Source organism: Oncorhynchus tshawytscha, linkage group LG22 (genome assembly GCF_018296145.1).
Source record: "Oncorhynchus tshawytscha isolate Ot180627B linkage group LG22, Otsh_v2.0, whole genome shotgun sequence".
Taxonomy (NCBI): domain Eukaryota; kingdom Metazoa; phylum Chordata; class Actinopteri; order Salmoniformes; family Salmonidae; genus Oncorhynchus; species Oncorhynchus tshawytscha.
In genome coordinates this window covers 29,493,434-29,518,746 of record NC_056450.1, presented here as the reverse complement: position 1 = coordinate 29,518,746, position 25,313 = coordinate 29,493,434, and the positions used below count along the sequence as shown (strand labels likewise).

Below are 25,313 nucleotides of genomic sequence, written 5' to 3'. Positions count from 1 at the left end.
ATGAGGTTGGAAGAGCCACCAATTTTCTTGTTCTCCATTTCATCTCCTTTCATACACTCCCTAAAAGTAGAGCAGGGTTTTAATGTCTCTCCAATCTCTACAGTACATCCATGTATCAATAGTCAATGTTATGATATTAACATGTTGCTTGTAATGAGTAATCCAATCTACCTGTAATCTAGCAGCCGCTCCATCAGTCTCGTGACGGAGGTGACAAATGAGATGCCCGTCTCTCTCCACGTCTCCTGCTCAATTTTCTCAAGTAGGCTACAGACAAACAAGTTCTATGTTACACGTGCACATTAAGGACAGTAAAACCATAAATACTTATTTATTTGAGGATCATGATAGTGGTAGAGCTAAAAGCTTGGGCTGTGGGGAAACGGATATCTTACCTGGGGTAAGGCCCAAACAACTGGGTCCTGAAAGACGCAGCAGAAAAAGACACAACAAGTCAGGAGCATACAAAAGAACATTAAAGATGTAGGATCTTAATTTGATCACTCTTTTGTTTTGGAGAATTTTCCTACACAGAAGGAAATGCAAACTTTGTGTATTCAATGTTTAAAAAGGCTTCTAAATGTTGTAATTTCCACTTTGAAATCTCAGACCTGATTTGCCCTAACGAAAAAGTATCAACCCTTACAAAAATGCCATTAATTATAATACACTGTTGCTGCAAGATAATTTTCCTGCTGTAGCAAACTGACTCAACTGAAGATCCTACATCTGTACTACAGCACACAGACTCAGGTAACATTGTGTATGAATAGAAGACTGAGGTTGTTGGTTCTTACAGCAGACCAAAAAGCTCTCTGTGATTGCCATCCCCTTTCCCATCTGACACCATACTCTCCAGCTTGTCCATCAACTCTGCTTCCACCTACACAGACAGACAGACAGACAGACAGACAGACAGACAGACAGACAGACAGACAGACAGACAGACAGACAGACAGAGACAGACAGACAGACAGACAGACAGACAGACAGACAGACAGACAGACAGACAGAGACAGACAGACAGACAGACAGACAGACAGACAGACAGACAGACAGACAGACAGACAGACAGACAGACAGACAGACAGACAGACAGACAGACAGACAGACAGACAGACAGACAGACAGACAGACAGACAGACAGAAATAGGTTAGTGCATAAGGAACCAACCACCACACTTCTACAGTAGCACTAAAATCATAGATCCATAACATAGATATGATATTGGGTTATAACATGAAGTTAAACAAGGCCAACAGAGGATGAGTGGTGGCACACAGCAGGTGACAGACAGCACTGACCAGTTTGAAGTTGCCGTTCTGCCTCTGCTCCCAGTCCATCATGTCATGGAAGATGGGAATCATGATATTCCGGACCTCGCTCTGAGGCACGAGCGTCACTCCCAGGAATGGACCCATCATTCCAGGGATAAAGTGGGGCTTATTCTCACCTGGAGCACACAGAGAGGGCACAACACAGATGTTATAGAAACACACATGACATTACCCATGAAGGCTAGAATGACAACAAAGCATCTGAATGTCATTTTATCTCACCAAGCTTCTGCCACATGCTGAAGAGCTCATAGGCCATCATCACTCTCATGTCTCCATACCTACAGAGGAAGGACGAGGTGGGGGGGGGTAATGTAGAAAACGTAGAACTACTGACCACACACACAGATAAATGCACACACACACGTGATGGAGAGGTTCTTACTTGTCCAGGACTTTCTTCCTCTTGGCCTGTGTGAGGGGCTCCAGCTGCAGACTGGGCTGGTTGATGTACAGGACCGTCAGGCTGAAGAAAGAGTTCCACACCTGAGAGAGAACATGCACATCAGACACGTGTTCAAATTCCCTTTAACGGCAAAGATCTATCTATCTGTTTATCTATCTATCCATGTAGGCCTACGTCTTAGCAATGTTGTCACTTTATACATTTCACCATCCGGTTATGCATTTCCATAGTTTCTCTGCAGTCATAAATCCAGGTTGAACCAACTCAGACACAAAAGAGTGGAAACAGGTGCAACACAGAATGACAGCATAATGTTGTTAGGAAACCATGGAGAGAAAAACAGAGTCCTTTGTGAACAGAGAACGACAAGGAGAGAACAGCAGGTTCTGGGTCGACTTCTCCGGGATATTTATAAGGCTCTATTGTTTACTGCTGTTGTTCAACATGACACGTCTCGTTTCTCTACAGAGGCACGCACCTTAAAGTCAAAATCCGCCTCAGAGAAGTTCTTGTGTAACGCTGGGGACAGGTACTGTGTTGTCACCACAATGACACTGCAGAAGAAGTCACAGCAAAACGTTAGGATAGAAAAGACGATGCAACGTCTACACAAATGTCACGTGCTATCAGCGTAAGGACTTTCATCTCATAGCTGCATATTTTCCCTTCTCTCCTATAGGAGGCCATATGAAGGCAGTGTTACAGCTAATGCGAGTCAGACTTACTGGCTGGTCAGAAGTCTCATGACACTCCAGTCTCGGGGGAAGATGGTGAGCTTCATCAGGTTCCGGAACACACAGAAGATCTTCAACAGGAACTCCTGGAAGTCAATGGAGGTAGTGAGTATTGTGTACATTATCATCTACATATTATACCTCAGCCCCAGGTTCCTAAATCAGACTGAGACTGTAGCTCTCACCTTGAGTTCCTCTTTGCTGTGGAAGTTGTTGAGCAGGTGGTGGAAGTGGACCTCTGTCATCTGTCTAAGTAGAGACAGCAGAGTGGACACATACTCCCCCTGGACAGGCAGAAACACTTCCATATCAGTGAGGTTCCATGCATTACAAAACCTGATCTTTTTCATGTAGTGTAGGAGAGGAGAGTCTCTGACCGTGATCTCAGCCGTGCACTGGGGACAGCGCTGCCCCCTAGCTGTCTCCAGAGACTGAGACTTGGACATGATGGACAACAGAGTCTGGAGCAGAACATCCAACAGGCTCTCCACCATCATCTCTACCTCCTCCTGAACAGAAGACTCCTAGGAAGAGGGGGAGAGAGAAATGATGGGGAGAGGTGAGGAAATAGGAAGGATAGAGTGGGAGGGGCAGAGAGAGAGATAGAGAGAAGTAGAGAAGAGGAGGAAAGAGAGAGGGAGATCGAGTGAGAAGGAATTTAATGAATAATTCATTAATTTGTATAAGCCGCTCGACAGACCAATTAAAATATTAATTCAGCACTCAACGTAAAGTGGCCTACAAAATATTGTCTTGACAATAATGTCTGAACAATGACATGGTATTATAATTGCCTTAACCAGTCTTGGCAGTGTATAAAGTTTTACCAACTAGTCTGTCATCCCATCTTTAATTCCATTTGATACAAGAAATGTGAAAAGAATGTTTAGCTGGGATACTATAGATACACTACTGTAGGTGGTCTAGTAACCAGATATGGTACCAGCTTTTGTTACAGAGAAGTAGCCCCTAACCACTGGTACAGGGTCAGATATAATTTCATCCTCCTAATGATGATGATTAGGACAACTTCAACTCCAATCTCTTCTACTGCAGTAGATTCAGTGGTGATGTGATGTACCATAGCGCTGGTATTGATGATGGAGAAAATGCTAGTGAGGATTCCTGAGCAGATCAGCAGCTCCCTCTGCTGGCGCAGGTGCAGGTGGATGTGATGCAGGACGACCGGCAGCAAAATACTACGAGACTCTGAGAGGGGGAGAGAGAGGAAGAGGGGAAGAGAATGGGAGGGGTACGGAGTGAGAGGAAGAAGGGGAGAGAGTGAAGGATCAATTGTAGAAAGATTTCAACCAGCTTTAGCCTTTGCCTTTTAGATTCTTTGTCCTGACAAAGAACCAGTTACAGGTAAAACAATCTATTACATTCCCACTTTAGGAGCATCTAACAGTGTTCACAGTTTCATTTGGTGTTAGTAAAGCTGTCCTGTAGTCTTCAGTCTTACCAGGGAAGAAGAAGAGCCTGCTCTCGACGGTGCGGGCGATAGACTGCAGTTTGACCACGTCCATAGACTGACCGATGTCCACCGTACTGGGCATGCTCCCCAGCGTGCCCCGGACATACTCAGCCACCTCCTGCACTGTGAACATCTGCAGCAGCTCGTCAAAGATGTCTGGGAAACTGTTCAATAACGCCGCCTGACAGGGTCAAGGAGAAGAGACAAGAAGGGAGGGAGAGAAAAGGAGAACAGACAGACAGACAGACAGAGGGAGACAGAGAGGCAAAGAGAGAAGAGCAGAGAGACGGGGAGAAGCAGGTCTAGATCATTTGTAAATGACACTATGCCATAAGGGAGTTTTAGGACTGTAACATCCATACAGGGATACAAAAGGACCATAAGAAGAACGTAAACCAAAACAGGGCAGGGTAACACATATCTTATCGAGGGAGGTTGACAGCTGACAGAGAGCAACTGCTGCACTGGGTGACCAACACAATGTGGCGCTGTGACTAACTGAGACGAGAGAGACTTGGAGCATGTCTACCATAGAAAAGCATGCAGTTGATCACAACAGTAAAAAGAGGGATCAGAATAAAAATAAAGTGATACAAAGTATATCAGCGGAGGCTGGTGGGAGAAGCTGTAGGAGGACAGGCTCATTGTAATGGCTGAAATGGAATTGATGGAACAGAGTCAAACATGTGGTTTCCATGTGTCATGGCTCCTCCTCTGCATTGCAGGGGCGGTTCCTCCTGCAGGCAGAGGAGGGTCGTTAGTGATTGGAGTCACCTGGGATCAGAGTATTTAAACTGTCACTAATCACTTCTCTCTCTGCTAATAGTTTTGTTTATAATAAAGAACATGTTTTAATTGACCTATACCTGTTGTTCGCGTCCCCTCATTTTTGCCACAGGCTATGAGGGGGATTGTGACAAGTGGGGGCTCGTAAGTTAAAGTTAATTGTACTTTAGTCTTTAGTATTTTAGTTTACTTTAACATTTTGTTATAGTTGGTTAAGGTTTTGTCTAGATTGTTCTTGTCTTATTATTGATATGTTTGTTTATTTGTAATTTGGCTTATTTGATTATTGTTTTGTAGGTAACTTGGGTTAGTTTAGTTCAGATTGCCAAATTTTTTTGTTGGAGGGGATGTTTTGGTTGGGCCAATATTGGAGAGAGCATTGAGAGCCATGTGTTCTTTTGGTTCAGTTAGCTTGGTAGCTAAATTTGGTTAGCAATTCACTCTGGGTTTTTCTGGGTTTTGTTCAGGTGGGAGTCCTCATGTTCAGGCTTATCAGCGAGTGTCAATAGGAGGCTCGTGGTGTTTTTGTTTTAGGTGGCAGTGAATGTGGTTAGAGCATCCCTTTCCCTTGTCCCTTACATCGGCTCGGGAGCACCTCCGTGGTTATGGGGGGGGTTCTTTTCCACTCCACTGGTTTTGTGTGCATAAAACCCCACCACATGTGACTGCACGGAGACCAGGGCCAGTTGTTTTTGGAGGATAGTGGGGTGTGGCTCCTGTCCTTGAACCCAGACTGACAGAAAGTGAGTTGTGTTTTTTTTTTTGAGCATTTGTAATAGTTGTATTGGTTGAGGAAAATGTCTTCCATTTTGAGTAGTTTTGTTCAAGCTCCTTCGGAGGTAGCCTTAGAGTTGTGTACTAAGGAGCAGTTAATTGAAATTGCTGAACATTATCAGATTGAGATTGTTTAAAAAAAATTAAAGACTGTTAACTAGATTAAAGCAGGGTCTTGGAGAAATGGGTGTTTTTTTGGGTCAGTCTGCTAGTAGTGGGGGTGCAGGTTTTCAGTCTAGCCCTTCATTAACTTTTGAGCAGCAAAGGGAGGTGTTGCAAATGCAGTTAGAGATAGCATTTCTCAATTGCTCTAATAGACCAGAAGGACTACCACAGTTTGATGTTTCACAGAATCTTTGTTTGTTGCCTAAATTTGAGTCAGATCCAGACACATACTTTGCTTTATTTGAGCATATTGCGGAAGCTAGAGCTTGGTCAGATTTGGACATGCCTGTTGTTGCAATGTGTACTTACAGGAAAAGCATGTGAGGCTTTTACAGCACTGAGTGTAGCTGACAGTAAAGTTTTTGCTAAAGTTAAATCAGCAGTTCTGAAGGTCTATGAGCTTGTGCCAGAGGCATATTGTCAACGTTTTCGTTACAGGAAAAAGTTAGATTCACAAACCTATTCTGAGTTTGTTCGTGATTTGACTTCTGCATTTAATCGTTGGTGTACAGCTTCTGAAGTTAGTACTTTTGAGGGTCTGTCTAATTTGATTGTGTTAGAACAGTTCAAAAGTTCTGTCTGACCAGGTTGCTACAAACTTTACATTCATTCATGTAAAGTCTCCAAGTGATGCAGCAATCATTGCAAGTGAGTACAGGCTATCACATAAAAGCCATTTTGAGTCAAACTGTGACATTTACCATAAAAATAACTTTACTCCTAGGAATAGTAGGTCACCTTTTTCTGGGGCTTCTTTCCAAAGACCTCAGCAGACGTTTGGGTCTGGAGGACTTAAAGCACCGGTTAATGCTAATAACTGTCGCTGCTGTTTAGTTGAAGGACATTGGAAGAAAGATTGTCCTCTGCTTAAATCAAAAAAGTCAGGTCAAGTTAAACCTGCTGTGATGGCAAGTCCTGTTGCAGCCTCTGACCACCAGGGTGAGCTTTTTCAGCCACTCGTTGAGTTTGATTCTGTCTTCCCACTGATTTTTCAGCCTTTATTTCAGATGGTGTAGTGTCCCTGGTAGATGGCAACCAAAATGTTTCAATCAAGATCTGAAGAGACACTGGAGCTTTAGATTATTTTATTCTGGAATCTGTTTTGCCATTCTCTAAAGAGTCTGATACTGGCAGTTGTGTAATGGTATGTGGTATGGGTTTCGTTCCATTCTCTTGTCCTTTACATGAAGTTACCCTAAAATATGGTCTGGTAGAGGGTGATGTAGATGTTGGGGTTAGACCCCAGTTGCCAGTAGAGGGAGTCCACATGATTTTGGGGAATGACTTGGCAGGTAGTAAGGTGTGGGCAGATGGCAAACTAAACATCTGTAAGAAGCAACCTTCAGTGTCACCTGCAAGGAAATCTCCAGATCAAAACTGTCTCCTGAGGTATTTCCAGTTTGTGCGGTTACCCGCACGGCCTCTCGTAAGGAGATTGAGAGTAAGCCAGAAAGTCTTGAGTTGCTAGTCAAACTCCAGACAGAACAGATGACTAGTTCTAGAGATTCATTGATGGTTGAGCAAAAGGCCGATACTAACTTGGCTGATCTGTTTGATAAAGTTATTCCTGATTCAGTGGTGAGGAATAGTGCTCAGTGTTATTTTCTTCTGGATGGGCTGTTGGTCAGGAAATGGGTTCCACACTATGATCAGGGTCTAGGAGAACCAATCTTTCAAATAGTTGTACCTACTACTTTGCGAAATAAAGTGTTGCGAACTTCACATGATGATGTGGCAGGTCATATGGGTGATCGTAGAACTAATGATCGCATACTTCGTTATTTTTTCTGGCCACGTTTAAAGCGGGATGTATCTCAGTTTATTGAAACTTGTGATACGTGTCAGCGCACAAGCAAGCCAAACTAGGTTGTAAAGCCAGCACCTTTGTATCCAATACCAGCCATAGGGCAACCTTTTGAGCATCTTATTATTGATTGTGTTGGGCCTTTACCAAGGTCCAAGTCAGGTCATAGCTACTTATTAACTGTTGTGTCAAGCAACCAGATATCAGGCAGCTTTTTCCTTGCGTACCATAAATTCAAAATCAGTAGTTAAAGCGTTAACTCAATATATTTCAACATTTGGGATACCAAAAATCATCCAGTCGGATCTGGGGTCTAACTTTACCTCCCATTTATTTGCTCAGGTTCTCAAACAGCTTAAAGTTAGACACAACAAGTCTACTGCGTTCCATGCCCAGAGCCAGGGAGCTTTGGAATGTTTTCATCAAACTTTAAAATCCTTGCTCCGTGCATACTGTACAGAACTGTCTGCAGGTTGGGAGGAGGGGTTACCTTGGCTGTTACTAGCTGCTCGTGAAGTAGTGCAGGAAAGCACAGGGTTTAGCCCAAATGACTTAGTGTTTGGTCATAAGGTGCGTGGGCCTTTAGCAGTGTTGCAGGATGGTTGTTTGTCTGAGGAATCATCTCAGAACCTTATTGACTATGTAAATGGTTTTAGGTTGAAGTTGTATAGGGCTGATGAACTGGCGAAAGAAACTAAAATCTTCTCAACGGAAAAAGAAACTGAAATATGACGGACAGGCTGAGCTGCGTGAGTTTAGTCCTGGTGATCGTGTACTTGCTCTTCTGCCTCTTGTAAGTTCACCTTTTCAGGCAAAATATTGTGGTCCTTTCATTGTGTTGCGTAAAGTGTCAGTTCAAATCTATCTTATTGAAACCCCTGGTCATAGGAAGTCCTCTAAATTATGCCATGTGAACCTGTTAAAATGTTATCACTCCTGTGATCTAAGCAAAGTTGAAGGCACTCCAGCGGTGAGGTCAGTGTTGACTGCTGCTCCAGTCACTGCATCTTGTGGCTTTAATTTGGTGGAGGGGGACAAGAGGAGGACGTTAGGGTTTCAGATGAGGTCTTACAAGGTCGGTTGAAAAACTCCCAGACTTTGCAAACCTTGGTTTTGGTAGATCATTTAAACTCTGAGAAACGTGATGAATTGGTAGCTCTTATTAGAAACTGCCCTGTTTTGTTTTCTGACACTCCATCTCAAACCCACTTGTCTGAGGTCCCTGCAAAATCCCGACCAGCGCCTGATGCGTTGGGTTTCGTTCTTGCAACCTTTCAACCTTGATATTAGACACATTAGTGGTAAGGATATTATCATTTCTGATGCTCTGTCCCATGCTCCTTTAACCTAGTTTGTATATTCTATCTGCTGACCCCTACAGGCTGTCTGCGCCTCTTTCCTCTTAAATTGCTCCCCAGGTATCAGGGCTGCCGAGTTTGAGGGGTGGACAGTCAGTTGGGGGGACACGGGGCTACTACTAGGAGCTGGGACCTTTTTTTTGAGGGGTGGGGATTTGAATTGTTTTGAATATGTTGGAGGAATGTGGGTTGAGGGTGGGACCCTCATTTTAAGGAGGGGGGTGTCACGGCTCCTCTGCATTGCAGGGGCGGTTCCTCCTGCAGGCAGAGGAGGGTCGTTAGTGATTGGAGTCACCTGGGATCAGAGTATTTAAACTCACTAATCACCTCTCTCCGCTCCTCCAGGTATGAACCTGTTTTTTTGTAGTTTTGCATAGTTTTCACTCAGTCATTCACACACACAGATTCACGCATCCATGCACTTTACATACACCTTACATTATGATACTTCCACACCTCATTCCTTTTTCTTAGTTTATTGTAAACAAAACTAACTTTAAAGAACATTTTTTAATTGGCCTATACCTGTTGTTCGCGTCCCCTCATTTTTGCCACAGGCTATGAGCAGGCCTGTGACAATTGTGTGATACTGTTCCATTTATTCCATTTCAGCAATTACAATGAGCCAGTCCTATCTCTCCTCCCACCAGCCTCCACTGAATTATATACAGTGCCTTGTGAAAGTATTCGGCCCCTTTGAACTTTGCGACCTTTTGCCACATTTCAGGCTTCAAACATAAAGATATAAAACTGTATTTTTTGTGAAGAATCAACAACGAGTGGGACACAATCATGAAGTGGAACGACATTTATTGGATATTTCAAACTTTTTTAACAAATCAAAAACTGAAATTGGGCGTGCAAAATTATTCAGCCCCCTTAAGTTAATACTTTGTAGCGCCACCTTTTCCTGCGATTACAGCTGTAAGTTGCTTGGGGTATGTCTCTATCAGTTTTGCACATCGAGAGACTGACATTTTTTCCCATTCCTCCTTGCAAAACAGCTCGAGCTCAGTGAGGTTGGATGGAGAGCATTTGTGAACAGCAGTTTTCAGTTCTTTCCACAGATTCTCGATTGGGTTCAGGTCTGGACTTTGACTTGGCCATTCTAACACCTGGATATGTTTATTTTTGAACCATTCCATTGTAGATTTTGCTTTATGTTTTGGATCATTGTCTTGTTGGAAGACAAATCTCCGTCCCAGTCTCAGGTCTTTTGCAGACTCCATCAGGTTCTTCCAGAATAGTCCTGTATTTGGCTCCATCCATCTTCCCATCAATTTTAACCATCTTCCCTGTCCCTGCTGAAGAAAAGCAGCCCCAAACCATGATGCTGCCACCACCATGTTTGACATTGGGGATGGTGTGTTCAGGGTGATGAGCTGTGTTGCTTTTACGCCAAACATAACGTTTTGCATTGTTGCCAGAAAGTTCAATTTTGGTTTCATCTGACCAGAGCACCTTCCACATGTTTGGTGTGTCTCCCAGGTGGCTTGTGGCAAACTTTAAATGACACTTTATGGATATCTTTAAGAAATGGCTTTCTTCTTGCCACTCTTCCATAAAGGCCAGATTTGTGCAATATACGACTGATTGTTGTCCTATGGACAGAGTCTCCCACCTCAGCTGTAGAGCTCTGCAGTTCATCCAGAGTGATCATGGGCCTCTTGGCTGCATCTCTGATCAGTCTTCTCCTTGTATGAGCTGAAAGTTTAGAGGGACGGCCAGGTCTTGGTAGATTTGCAGTGGTTGGATACTCCTTCCATTTCAATATTATCGCTTGCACAATGCTCCTTGGGATGTTTAAAGCTTGGGAAATCTTTTTGTAACCAATTCCGGGCTTTAAACTTCTTCACAACAGTATCTCGGACCTGCCTGTGTTCCTTGTTCTTCATGATGCTCTCTGCGCTTTTAACAGACCTCTGAGACTATCACAGTGCAGGTGCATTTATACGGAGACTTGATTACACACAGGTGGATTGTATTTATCATCATTAGTCATTTAGGTCAACATTGGATCATTCAGAGATCCTCACTGAACTTCTGGAGAGAGTTTGCTGCACTGAAAGTAAAGGGGCTGAATAATTTTGCACGCCCAATTTTTCAGTTTTTGATTTGTTAAAAAAGTTTGAAATATCCAATAAATGTCGTTCCACTTCATGATTGTGTCCCACTTGTTGTTGATTCTTCACAAAAAAATAGTTTTATATCTTTGTTTGAAGCCTGAAATGTGGCAAAAGGTCGCAAAGTTCAAGGGGGCCGAATACTTTCGCAAGGCACTGTATGCATTAAAGGTCTACTTTGGGCAAAAATTCCAAAATAATAGCTTTAAACTGTAACTGATCAGTGCACCATTATACCAGGTAATTTAATGCTTTAAAAAAAGAGGAATAAGATATATGGCTACAGAAGTGCCATGTATTACCGATCTCTACAGCTTCTGTTCAAAAATAAATCCTGTGAAATGACAACACATATTGGAGGAGTTACTGGCTAGCTACAGTGGCTAGGGTAGATAACGAACAAGCTATGTTGATCATAGCATAGGCAAAGGCACACCCCATTTCTGTTTGAAAATTGAGAAAGAGGGGCTTCCTGAGTGGCTCAAGGCACCGCATCGAGGTGCTTGACCTGGGTTTGATCCCAGGCTGTGTCACAATCGGCCGTGTCCAAGATCCCCATAGGGCGGAGCACAATTGGCCCAGCGTCGTCCATGTTAGGGGAGGGTTTGGCCGGGGGGGTTTTACTTGGCTCTTCGCGCTCTAGCGACTCGATTTGGCGGGCCGGGCGCCTGCAGGCTGATTTCAGTTGTCAGTTGAACGGTGTTTCCTCAAACAAATTGGTGCAGGTGGGTGTTAAGAAGCGCTGTTAGGCGGGTCATGTTTCGGATGACTGACTCGACCTTTGCTTCTCCCAAGCCCGTTGGGGAGTTGCAGTGATGAGACCAGATTTAATTGGCTATCATGAGAAGAGGTTTTTTTTTTTTCTTACAAAATACATAAATACAATTGGAGAAAGAGGCGGACCGTTTTTCGTTCACAGATTTAAAGTGCTTTACAGGAAAGCAACAAAGAAATGAAACAATATATGAAATCAATGACAAATTATTGATAAATGAATGTCAATTGAATCAAAGCTCAAAGAACAAAGGAGCCGATAAGCTCATAATAGTCCAGTCAAAATGTACTGATCTGTCTAAGTAGTTATCCCTTCTGGGATAAAGACAAGTTAGAGACAGACCGGAAGTGCTGATGTTCTGACCTGTGTGAAGACGAGGGTCTCTGAGCTGCGGCTGTCCAGACTCAACACAAAGCGGATGGACTGGAAGAGCTCCTGGATGCTGGCCCTGAACAGCTCCTCCTCCATACCACAGGTCGCTCGCGAGTACAGGATCCGAGACTGGACGATAAACTTCAACAGGTACTCCAGAGCCTGCAGGGTGGACAGAGGACGAAATAGGATACAATTATCTTTATATTATGTGTAGTGTGGTGGTTTGAGTTGGGTTATGTTTCTTTCTTTAGGCCTTGTAATACAATATACCTTTACATGACCATTACAGCATCAAAGAGCAAACCTTGGTATCATAATTCATGTCAGTATTCTGCAATGCAAACATATCAATACATATTGATGATTCCCTGTCATAAGATATCTCTAGTCTTCATCCATTCTGGAAACCTCCCCTGATCTACCATGGCTTTAGATTATACTATTTGACATTCATGTCATATTTCCTTTCATCTATAGGCGTGAGGTCTAAACGTTCCATGTTTGGTAAAGAAATGCATGTTGGGAGTGTCTAACAGTGTGTGGGTTCACTCTGTTTGTCCAAACCTCTCATGTCCTGATGTGACGTGAGCTTTACCCTCATGACCTCCTGGATGTGGTCCTGTCTGACAACCTCAGATGAGATGTGATGTGAGCTTTACCCTCATGACCTCCTGGACGTGGTCCTGTCTGACAACCTCAGATGAGATGTGATGTGAGCCTTACCATCATGGCCTCCTGGATGTGGTCCTGTCTGACAACCTCAGATGAGATCTGATGTGAGCCTTACCATCATGGCCTCCTGGATGTGATCCTGTCTGGCAACCTCAGATGTAATGTGAGCCTTACCATCATGGCCTCCTGGATGTGATCCTGTCTGGCAACCTCAGATGTAATGTGAGCCTTACCATCATGGCCTCCTGGATGTGATCCTGTCTGACAACAGATGTGATGTGAGCCTTACCCTCATGGCCTCCTGGATGTGATCCTGTCTAACAACCTCAGCAGAGCGGTCCATGTACCACTTCAGACAGCGAATCAGCTCTCTACAAGAACACAGAGTAAAGAGTGTTAAACATGGGGTATTCCATGGCCATATAAGACAAAGAAAATGTACACTGGTGTCATAGTCAGGTCCAAGATTATTGGCACCCTTGATAAAGATATTATTATATATTATGTGTAGTGTGGTTTGAGTTTGGTTGTGTCCTTTCTTTAGGCCTTGTAATACAATATACCTTTACATGACCACTACAGCATCAAAGAGCAAACCTTGGTATCATAATTCATGTCAGTATTCTGCAATGCAAACATATCAATACATATTGATGATTCCCTGTCATAAGATATCTCTAGTCTTCATCCATCTGGAAACCTCCCCTGATCCACTGTGGCTTTAGATTATATTGTCTAAAGTTTTATGAGTTGGAGAACACATTGGGAGGGACCTTAGACCCTCCCTCCATACAGAATCCTTCCAGATCCTTGATTTCCTCCGGCTGCCTTCTTCAATTTAAACCGCAGGTTTTCAAGGGGTTTCAAGTCCGGAGACTGAAATTGCCATTATAAATGTTATTTTTCTGGCCAATGAACCATTTCTTTGTGGATTTTGATGTGTGCTTGGGGTTATTGTCTTGCTGGAAGATCCAATTGCGGCCAGGTTTTAGCCTCCTGGCAGAGGTAACCAGGTTTTTGTCCTGGTACAGAGTAAAGTTTGTGACCTTAAAAAGCAAAATAGCCCCATAACATCAAAGATCCACCACCATATTTTAAAGTAGGTATGGGGGTATTTTCTGCTCATGCATTCTCATGTTGACGCCAAACCCACCACTGGTGTGCACAGGCAAAGAGCTCTATTTTCATATCATCTGACTATAGCACGCACCGCTTCCAATCCAAGTGCCAATACCTTTTAGCAAACTCCAGGCATTTATATTTGTTAGATGACACTGGGAACACACTGGTTGAATCAATGTTATTTCAACGTCATTTTAATGAAATTGCGTTGAACCAATGTGGAATAGACATTGAATGGACGTCTGTGCCCTGTGTGTGGTGGTGGGTGGGGTGGGGGGGTGGGGGGGTAAGGCATCGAAATGAGAACGCATGAGCAGAAAACATCCCCATACCTACTGTAAAATATGGTGTTGGATATTTGATGTTATTGGGCTCTCCCCAAATACAGGTGTGCCAAGCTTGTAGCGTCATACCCAAGAAAACTCGAAGCTGTAATCACTGCGAAAGGTGCTTCACAAAGTCCTGAGTAAAGGGTCTGTCAACAGACTGAATACTTAAGTAAATGTGATATTATCAAAAAAAATGTTTTTGTAAATTTTCAAAAATATCTAAACCTGTTTTTGCTTTGTCATTATGGGGTATTGTGTGTAGACTGATGAGAAAAAAAAAACAATTTACTCCATTTTAGAATAAGGCTGTAATGTAACAAAATGTGGAAAAAGTCAAGGGGGTCTGAATACTTTCCGAATGCACTATAGCTCAGTATATTATTTATTTATTTTATACAGTCTTATTTGTTTGTCTTTATCAAGGGTGCCAATCATTTTGGACCTGACCGTAAGTGGTTCATTACTTGTAGGCCAGAGCTCCTGCAAAGTGGTTCTGTATGTATGCCTCCATAACAGGGCGGAAGTGGTAGAAACGACTGTCCCTGAGTAGGTTGATGATAAACACCTGAGTGCACAAAGACAGACAGACAGACGGGAAAACATACGATAGGGTTTAGCCATACTGGAGAAAATGTGAGTATGCTGCAGCCACACCACATGCAGTCATGCATGCATTCACGCATGTGTGCACACTCTCACACATGTGAGTCACACACAGACATAAACACACACACACTACATTCCATTACATTAAATGAGGTTGGTCTCTCCATCTTGACATACCAATGACTGGAAAACCAGTGGTCCGTATTTATCTGTGTTGTCATCCAGGAGACAAAATAGTGTATCCAGGACATCTCGTAGGAACTGCAGGGGAGAAGAGCCAGCTCAATCATTAAACCAGGGGTGTCAGGCTCATTCCATGGAGGCCCTAGCGTCCACAGGTTTTTGTTTTTTCCTCTCAATTAAGGCCTAGACAACCAGGTGAGGGGAGTTACTTACAAATTAGTGACCTTAATTCATCAATCACGTACAAGGGAGGAGCAAACACCCGCAGACACTCGGCCATCCATGGAATGAGTTTGACACGTGCATTACACCATCATAGTTCCCCAAACCCAATAACATAGGCTAGTCACAGATCTGTTAGTGTTTGGCCAAACAACAAAGAGGAGTCTTTCCTAGATGTATTGATTGAATAAGAGTGTTACCTTGACAATCTCCTCTCCGTTGATGTGGCGTAGTTGACCCAAGATATCTAACACCTTGTCAGGGTGGGCTTTCCAGTTCAGCAGAGCTAGGAGGTCCACTGGAAAAAGAGCAGAACAGACACAAAAACATGTGTGAAGCTCTGGGTAAAGATCGGGGCTAGGCTTGTGAATGAGATGAGATGTACAAAACAGTGTAGTGAGCTGGCCTTACCGTTCTGAGTGAGCTTGGTGGAGCAGAGCTGTGTGGAGACCCAGAAGGTCTCCTTGGGGTTCCTCTGGAAGGGCAGGGTGGAGGGCAGGTTGGGGCAGCTATTGAAGTCCTCTTTACAGCAGGGCATGCTCAGGTACAGGCCCTGGTTACTGAATGTTGTATTCTCATCACACTGAGAATACAACAGAGAAACGTGTTAGATAGAAATGACAGAGAATAATGTAGAATATGTAAGCCTGGATGTGCATGTCTGTGTCGTCTATGACCGCACCTTATAGACATAGAGCTCATGGCTCTCGTCTGACAGCGTGGTCCCATCCTCCCTCATCAGAGGAGTGAAGGAAAAACCAAACAGCTTCTTCTCCCCTTTGTCTTTAGCTGAGGAGAGACACAAAGGAATTACTGTATAGTTTATGCCATCTACACAGCATAAACAATACCAGACACAATTCTGCATTGCTATCAAGTTAATAATGATAACAATAATAACTTTATTTCTAAATCCTGTCAAGGTGTTGTTGACATACTGGAACAGTGTCTGAACTCAAAGCGCAGATGTGATCCTCTGAAGCGGTCTATGGGGATGGGTAGTTTAATCATCTCACTCCAGCGAGGGCTGTTGTTGTGGTACAGGACAAAAGAGCGGTGTTCACTGGTGTTGGGCTCCCCACTACCCAGACTGATACAGTCCTGATGTGGGGAATAGAGAAAGGACAGGCACTCTTTAGAATGGATGAATGGATGGATAGATGAATGGATGGATGGATGGATGGATGGATGGGTGGGTGAATGGATGGGTGGATGGATGGATGGGTGGATGGATGGATGGGTGGATGGATGGATAGATAGATGGATAATGGTATAATGGTCTGTCAAATGGTTGAAATCATGAAATCCAAATCAATTACGACAAACCAACAGAAATGTTCTCTGTTACCTTGAGTGTGTCCCCATCGGCGTAAAGTACATACACAGTGACCTCAATATTTTTCTGGACACTCTTGCCCCCCCTCTCAAAGTCCCCACGCTCCAGGGTCAGGTACAGGTCATTACGAGTGTCACCTAGGATAAGGACATACAGTCAAGCCATGACAGAGTTCTGTTCTAGAGAATTCTCTTTCTACAGTGTCCCTACAGTTCAGAGGAACAGGCCTTAGAATGCCCACGAGACAATAACATCTCTACAAGTTCGAAGCCTAGGACAGAACCAAATTAATGTTTCATGTGCACGGAATTGTTAGTTTATCTTTACTTTATACTCTGTGGTTTTTGTCTTCTATAATTTACCTCAGCCTCAAGTGATCCTAAGTCTGGGATATCCCAGAACGTGGAGCTACGTATGCCTATAGGCAACGTCTTAAACTACAGCAGTCAAAGATTGCGGAAGTAAGCCATCTGGCTCGAAAAACTAAGGGATCCTGGGTAGCTCAGATAAGTGTGGACATTATGAATTAGGATGCGGCGCTGACACCAAACATTATTGTTCTTGTCAATAAAAAATGGCCCTCCTGTTCTAATATACACAGTAGCTCATAATAACTGTCTCAGCACCCCATGTGAGTCAGTGCTTAATGGAAAAGATATCAATGACTACAGTGAAAGAAGATATTGCAGTTATTTATAAGATCAGATTACTGTTATTTATATCTTTCTCATTTCCTTGGGGACAGATGAGTCACTGACAGGGGTATTGGGAGGTATTTTAAATCGGAGTGAAAGGAAGTGGAGGGGTGTGTGTGTGTGGTGTGTGTGTGTGTGTGTGTGTGTGTGTGTGTGTGCGTGTACACTGTAGTATTCATCTCAATGGAACCCTAAAAGAGTGATGCCAAATGATGAAACAAACACACACTTTATGGCCCTTCACTCCTTTGACAGAATCTTTGAAGATCTCTGTTGTTTGTTTACAAATGGTCACAGTTTAAAAACATGCTCTGGTACTTTGGCGACTAAGAAATCATTTTTTTTATCTCCTGGATGTGTCAATGTGTTGTTCCTACATGCATAATCTATGAGAATAATTACTGTCTTACCTCATTTAGCCACAAAATCCCTAGTTTGAAAGCAACTGATTTCCCAAAGCTGTGCCACGCCATTTCCCTACGTTCCCCCCCACGTGGGCCAGCCCCCTAGTAATTTGAGTTATAGCCAATGAGTGACAGAATTTGAATGACAGTTACCAAGAGGCCTGCCCAGCGTTATCCAATGAGGTTGCAGGGCAGGCCCAACGGCTCAATGGACACAGCAGAGAGAGAGAGAGAGCTGCCAGCCATAAGATGAGGGACAGTGTCTGACAGACCAATCAACCTGCACATGTCCTCTATTGTATGCTTATTGTTATTGTTCAATGTATGGTTATTTTGATCCTTGGTTATTGTTGTTACTGTTGTCTTATTGACAATTTTGATTCTTATTATCTTAATATTGTAAATATCCAAAATAAGCTTTGGCAATATGTACATTGTTACGTCATGCCAATAAAGCAAATTTAATTGAGAGAGAGCGAAAGAGAGAGAACATATCTTAAATATATGTGACATAGTACGCAATTTTCGGAGACCACTTTTGGCTCGTGGGTGCTACTGTCACAACGACTGGCTAAAAAGTATACAAAAGCACCAGAGAATCTCTTTAAGCCTATGACCCAAATGTTGTCGAAAGTAGGAAACACCTAGCCTACATTCTCTTCAGTAGAGGCCTAGCTCCTGCTGAGGGTGTATTTCAAGTGAAACATCTGATTTTGAGCATTTTGGACTGAGACTGGTTTCCAACTGTGTCAATGAAACTGGTGTCCTTCTGAACATCTGCTTATCCCCCCTTAAAGAATAACTTCCCTTGAATGAAACACAAGCCCTATTTTCTGGAACTCCTCCTTTCTCCCTACCGTCTACTCCCTATCCCCAACCCTCTACTCCCTACCCCCTACCCCCTACCCTCTACTCCCTACACCATACCCCCTACACCCTACACCCTACCCTCTACTCCCTATCCCCTACCCTCTACTCCCTATCCTCTACACCCTACCCTCTACTCCCTATCCCCTACCCTCTACTCCCTACACCCTACCCTCTACTCCCTATCCCCTACACCCTACCCTCTACTCCCTACACCCTACCCTCTAATCCCTATCTCCTACCAACTACTCCCTATCCCCTACACCCTACCATCTACTCCCTACTCCCTACCCTCTACTCCCTATCCCCTACACCCTACCATCTACTCCCTACACCCTACCCTCTAATCCCTATCTCCTACCCCTACTCCCTATCCCCTACCAACTACTCCTTATCCCCTACCAACTACTCCCTACCCCTACCCTCTACTCCATATCCCCTACCCTCTACTCCATATCCCCTACCCTCTCCATATCCCCTACCCTCTACCCCCTACACACTACCCTCTACCCCTATCCCCTACCCTCTACTCCCTACACCCTACCCTCTACTCCCTATCCCCTACACCCTACCCTCTACTCCCTATCCCCTACCCTCTAATCCCTATCTCCTACCAACTACTCCCTATCCCCTACACCCTACCATCCACTCCCTATCCCCTACACCCTACCAACTACTCCCTACTCCCTACCCTCTACTCCCTATCCCCTACACCCTACCATCTACTCCCTATCCCCTACACCCTACCAACTACTCCCTACCCTCTACTCCCTATCCCCTACCCTCTACTCCCTATCCCCTACACCCTACCCTCTACTCCCTATCCCCTACACCCTACCCTCCTCGCTACACCCTACCCTCTACTCCCTATCCCCTATATCCTACCAACTACTCCCTACTCCCTACTCCCTACCCTCTACTCCCTATCCTCTACCCTCTACTCCCTATCCCCTACCCTCTACTCCCTACACCCTACCCTCTACTCCCTACACCCTACCCTCTACTCCCTATCCCCTACCAACTACTCCCTATCCTCTACACCCTACCATCTACTCCCTATCCCCTACTCCCTATCCCCTACCAACTACTCCCTATCCCCTACACCCTACCCTCTACTCCCTACACCCTACACTCTACTCCCTACACCCTACCCTCTATCCCCTACCCTCTACTCCCTATCCCCTACCCTCTACTCCCTATCCCCTACCCTCTACTCCCTACACCCTACCCTCTAATCCCTATCCCATACACCCTACCCTCTACTCCCTACCCCCTACCCTCTACCCCCTACCCCCTACACCCTACCCTCTACTCCCTACACCCTACACTCTACTCCCTACACCCTACCCTCTATCCCCTACCCTCTACTCCCTATCCCCTACCCTCTACTCCCTATCCCCTACCCTCTACTCCCTACACCCTACCCCTAATCCCTATCCCCTACACCCTACCATCTACTCCCTACTCCCTACCCTCTACTCCCTATCCCCTACACCCTACCCTCTACTCCCTATCCCCTACACCCTACCATCTACTCCCTACACCCTACCCTCTAATCCCTATCTCCGACCCTCTACTCCCTATCCCCTACCAACTACTCCTTATCCCCTACCAACTACTCCCTACCCCCTACCCTCTACTCCATATCCCTACCCTCTACTCCATATCCCCTACCCCTACCCCTACCCTCTACCCCTACACACTACCCTCTACTCCCTATCCCCTACCCTCTACTCCCTACACCCTACCCTCTACTCCCTATCCCCTACACCCTACCCTCTACTCCCTAACCCCTACCCTCTAATCCCTATCTCCTACCAACTACTCCCTATCCCCTACACCCTACCATCCACTCCCTATCCCCTACACCCTACCATCTACTCCCTATCCCCTACACCCTACCAACTACTCCCTACCCTCTACTCCCTATCCCCTACCCTCTACTCCCTATCCCCTACACCCTACCCTCTACTCCCTATCCCCTACACCCTACCCTCTACTCGCTACACCCTACCCTCTACTCCCTATCCCCTATATCCTACCAACTACTCCCTACTCCCTACCCTCTACTCCCTATCCTCTACCCTCTACTCCCTATCCCCTACCCTCTACTCCCTATCCCCTACCCTCTACTCCCTACACCCTACCCTCTACTCCCTACACCCTACCCTCTACTCCCTATCCCCTACCAACTACTCCCTATCCTCTACACCCTACCATCTACTCCCTATCCCCTACTCCCTATCCCCTACCAACTACTCCCTATCCCCTACACCCTACCCTCTACTCCCTATCCCCTACACCCTACCCTCTACTCCCTACACCCTACACTCTACTCCCTACACCCTACCCTCTATCCCCTACCCTCTACTCCCTATCCCCTACCCTCTACTCCCTATCCCCTACCCTCTACTCCCTACCCTCTAATCCCTATCCCATACACCCTACCCTCTACTCCCTACCCCCTACCCTCTACCCCCCTACCCCCTACACCCTACCCTCTACCCTCTACTCCCTATCCCCTACCCTCTACTCCCTATCCCCTACCCTCTACTCCCTACACCCTACCCTCTAATCCCTATCCCATACACCCTACCCTCTACTCCCTACCCCCTACCCTCTACCCCCTACCCCCTACCCTCTACCCCCTATCTCCTACCAACTACTCCCTATCCCCTACACCCTAACCTCTACTCCCTATCCTCTATACCCTACCAACTACTCCCTATTCCCTACCCTCTACTCCCTATCCCCTACTCCCTACCCTCTACTCCCTACCCTCTACTCCCTACACCCTATCCCCTATCCCCTACTCTCTACTCTCTACTCTCTATCCCCTACACCCTATCCCCTACACCCTACCCTCTACTCCCTACACCCTACACCCTACCCTCTACTCCCTATCCCCTACCCCTCACCTGGCATGATGACATCAGGGAAGCCCAGTTTGCGTGTGATGGCCAGAGCCCTGCTGAACACAGCCTGGTTCTCCCTCCTGATCTGATCCAGCTCCCCCCGCAGCAGCTGTAGAGAGATGATGAGGCCTGGGAAGTGATGGAGAGGGAGGGAGAGAGGGATGGAGGGAGGGAGTGAAGGGATGGAGGGAGGGAGTGAAGGAGGGGATGGAGAGGGAGGGAGTGAAGGGAGGGAGGGAGGGAAGAGAGGGAGGGAGTGAAGGGATAGGGAGGGAGGGAGGGAGTGAAGGTGATAGGGATAGGGGGAGGGAGGGAGGGAGGGAGGAAGTGAAGGGATAGGGAGGGAGGGAGGGAGGGAGGGAGGGAGGGAGGGAGGGAGGGAGGGAGGGAGGGAGGGAGGGAGGGAGGGAGGGAGGGAGGGAGGGAGGGGGAGGGAAGGGATGGAGGGTGGGAGGGAGGGATGGAGGGAGGGCGGGAGGGAGGGAGGTATGGGAAAGAGGAAGAGAAGGGAGAGGGAGGAGAAGGATAAGGGATAGAGAAAGAGAGAGGAGAGAGAGAATGAAAGAGAGAGAAAGAGGGGAGGGAGGAATAGAGGGGTATTTAAGGGACATTAGTCAGAGTGCGGGGGAGGAAGAGACAGACAGGAGCATGGATGGAGAGATAAAGTCACAGCGAGGAAAGGAGAGAAAAAAAAGGTGGGGTGGCATTAGGAATAGAAAAAGAGAGAAGGGTATGGAACAAGACAAGATGATGGAATTCAGTGACTCATATTATGCTACAGAAATATACCAGTGTGAAGCACTAGAAAGACAATACTGAGCAACATGAAGATGCATGCAATACAGACATTCTATCAGTCTAAATAAAATGGAGGTCTGTTTCAACTGACATGTGGAACCACAGAACACATTTCCTCTGCATCATCACATTGTGGATGTATCCAGTACATGTGCAGTGAAACGTCAATAATGAGAGCCCTTTCCTTCAGCTTATCCTTAATGCTGATTGACATAGTCTTGGTGATCAATACGCCATTATGACAATGAATATCTGATTTAACCTTGGAGGACCTCTAAGACAGATATGGCCGGTAACGTCTGTCTCAAAGGTGAAACTAAACGTTCTATATACTTTACCTTCTTTGTCAGTTGGTTATTCATATCCTTTAACATGTAATGTCCTAGAAGTCCATTTCAATTCAGTCAATTTAGGAGACTAATTGCCATTTCAATAAAAAAAATGGAAAACCATTTTTCTTCAATGAGGATTTCTCAAGTTCTTGAAATGGAATTCCAATTACTTCCTGAATTGATTGCCATTGAAATGGAACGGACCAAAACCCTGGCCCCAGAGGATGAATGATCATCATATGTACCATAGTTGGTGCTAGGGGCTGAGTACTTTGTGCTGGACTTCCGTATGATGTTCTCGTGGATCTGAAACCACTCGTTCTCATTATTACATCTGGAGAAAAAGAGGGAAGACAGAGAGATGATAGAGAGATGATAGAGAGAAGATACAGAGAAGATACAGAGAAAGAGAGATACAGAGAAAGAGAGAAGATACCGAGAAGAAAGAGAAGGTACAGAGAAAAAAGAGAGAAGATACAGAGAAGATACAGAGAAGAAAGATAGAGAGAAGCATTAATGACACACACATTAGAGGGGGAGAGATGGGGAGATGGGGACGGTTGTGTCCCTGAAGCGAAAAGATACCAGTGGGGGGACATGCTATCAAGCAGCACATTACCCCAAAAGCACAGGCCTCTAAGCTGAGCTGACAGTCAGCTCTCTCTTCTCTCCTTTCCTCCTCTACGCCCTCTCCACCAGGCTTTTTCATTACTGTAGGCCAGTGGGCTCCTGGAAGAGGAATGGGGGGAAAGCACAGGCTGGAGCCTTATTTATTTGTATTTTTTATTTAACCTTTATTTAACTAGGCAAGTCAGTTAAGAACAAATTCTTATTTACAGTGATGGCCTACCCCGGCCAAACCCAGATGACGCTGGGCCAATTGTGCGCCGCCCTATGGTACTCCCAATCACGACTGGATATGATACAGCCTGGATTCGAACCAGGGACTATAGTGACGCCTCTTGCACTGAGATGCAGTGCCTAAACCGCTGCGCAACTCGGGAACCCCTTATAGGTGAAGACAGTTTAGTGGCAGCTCTGCTCTACACTCAAAACGCTGCTCGCTTTTTCCTCTGAGGAGACGTGCATAGGGCTGATAATAATCATCATCATAACAATAGTTAACGTTATACTGAAATTCATTTCTATAATTCATTTAGTGTAGAGCAAGCTCCTTTAGATGTCCTTCTGCAATGTGGATAAAAGGGCATCGAAAACAGTAGAAAACAGTAGCGTCGGGCTATCTAGACCACATCCAAAAGCCCTGACAGAGTCCTGACAGAGGAGGCCGAATGCTGAGGAAGAGGGGGAGGAGAGGAGGAGGAGAGGGGAAAGAGAGAAGAAGGATAGGAGGACGCACATGCGTTATAGCTATCTGTTGAGTCACTGCCTCAGAATGCTTAGCTCAGTGTTATTTTCCCTTCTACTACTCCTCAAACTTTGTCCTCTAACTTTGTCTAAGTGCATTTGTCTAAGTGTCATCTCCCTCCTTTCTCATACACACACACTCTCTCTCTGTCTATCTCTCTGACTTGCACTCTCACACTCTCTTTCTCTCTCTCTCTCTCTCTCTGTCGCTCACTCATGCCTTCATTGCTTGGCGGGTTACAGGAGTGTCTCTTGCATGGTGCCTAACAGAGTGAGCCAGATTCCCATCACGCCAGGAGCACAATCTTAGGCCCTGGTTGAACAGATATTGATTTTCCAGAGGACACTTCATTATCATTCTGGTCCAAAAACAAAGCGCATCAACACAGTCAAGCCCTTGGTTGGGAACATTCACAGAACATTGGTAGAACATCATGCCTCAGTAAACACAGTGGAATTCCAACCAATGGTGCTGTCTCTGGAGTCTTTTTCACAGTCATTTTAATGGAGATATCTTTGTAAAAGGCTGATGACACATTACATTGTTAGTAGTCAGTTATTCTGGCTACTAACATCCATTTAGATGGCCTCCATATTTACCAGGACTCCAGCTACATGTAGTATGTGGTGTCAGCTAAATATTGCTTTATGTATTTAGAAAAACGTTGGTTAATTGTAAATCACTCTGGATAAAATGTAGACTGTGACTCACGTGTAAACTTTGAGTACAAAGTCCTTCTCCTCTTTGAGGTCAGTGATGGTGTGGAATACGTCACTCATGGCCAGGACAGCACAGCCGTACGGTCTCCTGTACTGCACGTGGGGCAGACCCTTCTTTGAGTCATTCAACAACATACGACCTGGATACCACAACAACAAAAACAACAATGCATTAGCTCCATATGAGTAATAGCTTTCCTGGAAATCACATTGTGATATTTCTGTTACTCCGTTTCACATAGGCTCACCAGTTCGTATGACATGTGTCACAATGTACAGGTCTCTCTTCAAGTCCTTACTGCTCAGATCCTAAGGACAAAACAACCATTAACACAAAACACTGTAGCCGACTTACAGTGCATGGATGTTTCCACATTAGGTAACTACATTATTTGTTATTGCTGTTGAATCACATAATCCATGAATAGCTAATCCAAAGCTAAAATCCTATGAGTGTTTATTAGTGGCATCATGTGAGTGCGGAGAGCGAAGAGTTACCGTGAAGAGAGCGCACAGACGGTCCACTTTCTCTGGGTTCTTTGGCCCTCCATTTTTGTTTAGTCTCACCATAAACTTCTCACTAAGAAGGGAGATACAACATACAGAACATAACATGAATTAAGGCACATTGT

General features: G+C 45.1%; 1 protein-coding gene across 3 annotated transcripts in view; it reads right to left on the bottom strand.

The window, feature by feature from the left end:
• Nucleotides 1-25,313, bottom strand: part of LOC112221324 (dedicator of cytokinesis protein 3-like) — an 87,204-nt gene that overhangs the window by 10,518 nt on the left and 51,373 nt on the right. For all 3 annotated transcript variants that reach the window (XM_042304057.1, XM_042304058.1, XM_042304059.1), the window contains exons 10-36: nucleotides 25,180-25,261; nucleotides 24,930-24,990; nucleotides 24,674-24,821; nucleotides 22,839-22,927; nucleotides 21,467-21,592; nucleotides 16,595-16,719; nucleotides 16,185-16,347; nucleotides 15,929-16,035; nucleotides 15,658-15,829; nucleotides 15,447-15,544; nucleotides 15,019-15,102; nucleotides 14,700-14,800; nucleotides 13,074-13,155; nucleotides 12,101-12,271; nucleotides 3,941-4,133; nucleotides 3,560-3,687; nucleotides 2,856-3,002; nucleotides 2,664-2,762; nucleotides 2,470-2,564; nucleotides 2,223-2,298; nucleotides 1,724-1,824; nucleotides 1,561-1,619; nucleotides 1,306-1,454; nucleotides 798-883; nucleotides 396-422; nucleotides 172-267; nucleotides 1-60 (exon numbers count right to left, since the gene is read on the bottom strand). The exon at nucleotides 1-60 is cut by the window's left edge and continues 1 nt beyond it. In XM_042304057.1, the coding sequence (XP_042159991.1) occupies nucleotides 1-60; nucleotides 172-267; nucleotides 396-422; nucleotides 798-883; nucleotides 1,306-1,454; nucleotides 1,561-1,619; nucleotides 1,724-1,824; nucleotides 2,223-2,298; nucleotides 2,470-2,564; nucleotides 2,664-2,762; nucleotides 2,856-3,002; nucleotides 3,560-3,687; nucleotides 3,941-4,133; nucleotides 12,101-12,271; nucleotides 13,074-13,155; nucleotides 14,700-14,800; nucleotides 15,019-15,102; nucleotides 15,447-15,544; nucleotides 15,658-15,829; nucleotides 15,929-16,035; nucleotides 16,185-16,347; nucleotides 16,595-16,719; nucleotides 21,467-21,592; nucleotides 22,839-22,927; nucleotides 24,674-24,821; nucleotides 24,930-24,990; nucleotides 25,180-25,261 (2,925 nt within the window). The remainder of the gene's footprint in view (nucleotides 61-171; nucleotides 268-395; nucleotides 423-797; nucleotides 884-1,305; nucleotides 1,455-1,560; nucleotides 1,620-1,723; nucleotides 1,825-2,222; nucleotides 2,299-2,469; nucleotides 2,565-2,663; nucleotides 2,763-2,855; nucleotides 3,003-3,559; nucleotides 3,688-3,940; nucleotides 4,134-12,100; nucleotides 12,272-13,073; nucleotides 13,156-14,699; nucleotides 14,801-15,018; nucleotides 15,103-15,446; nucleotides 15,545-15,657; nucleotides 15,830-15,928; nucleotides 16,036-16,184; nucleotides 16,348-16,594; nucleotides 16,720-21,466; nucleotides 21,593-22,838; nucleotides 22,928-24,673; nucleotides 24,822-24,929; nucleotides 24,991-25,179; nucleotides 25,262-25,313) is intronic.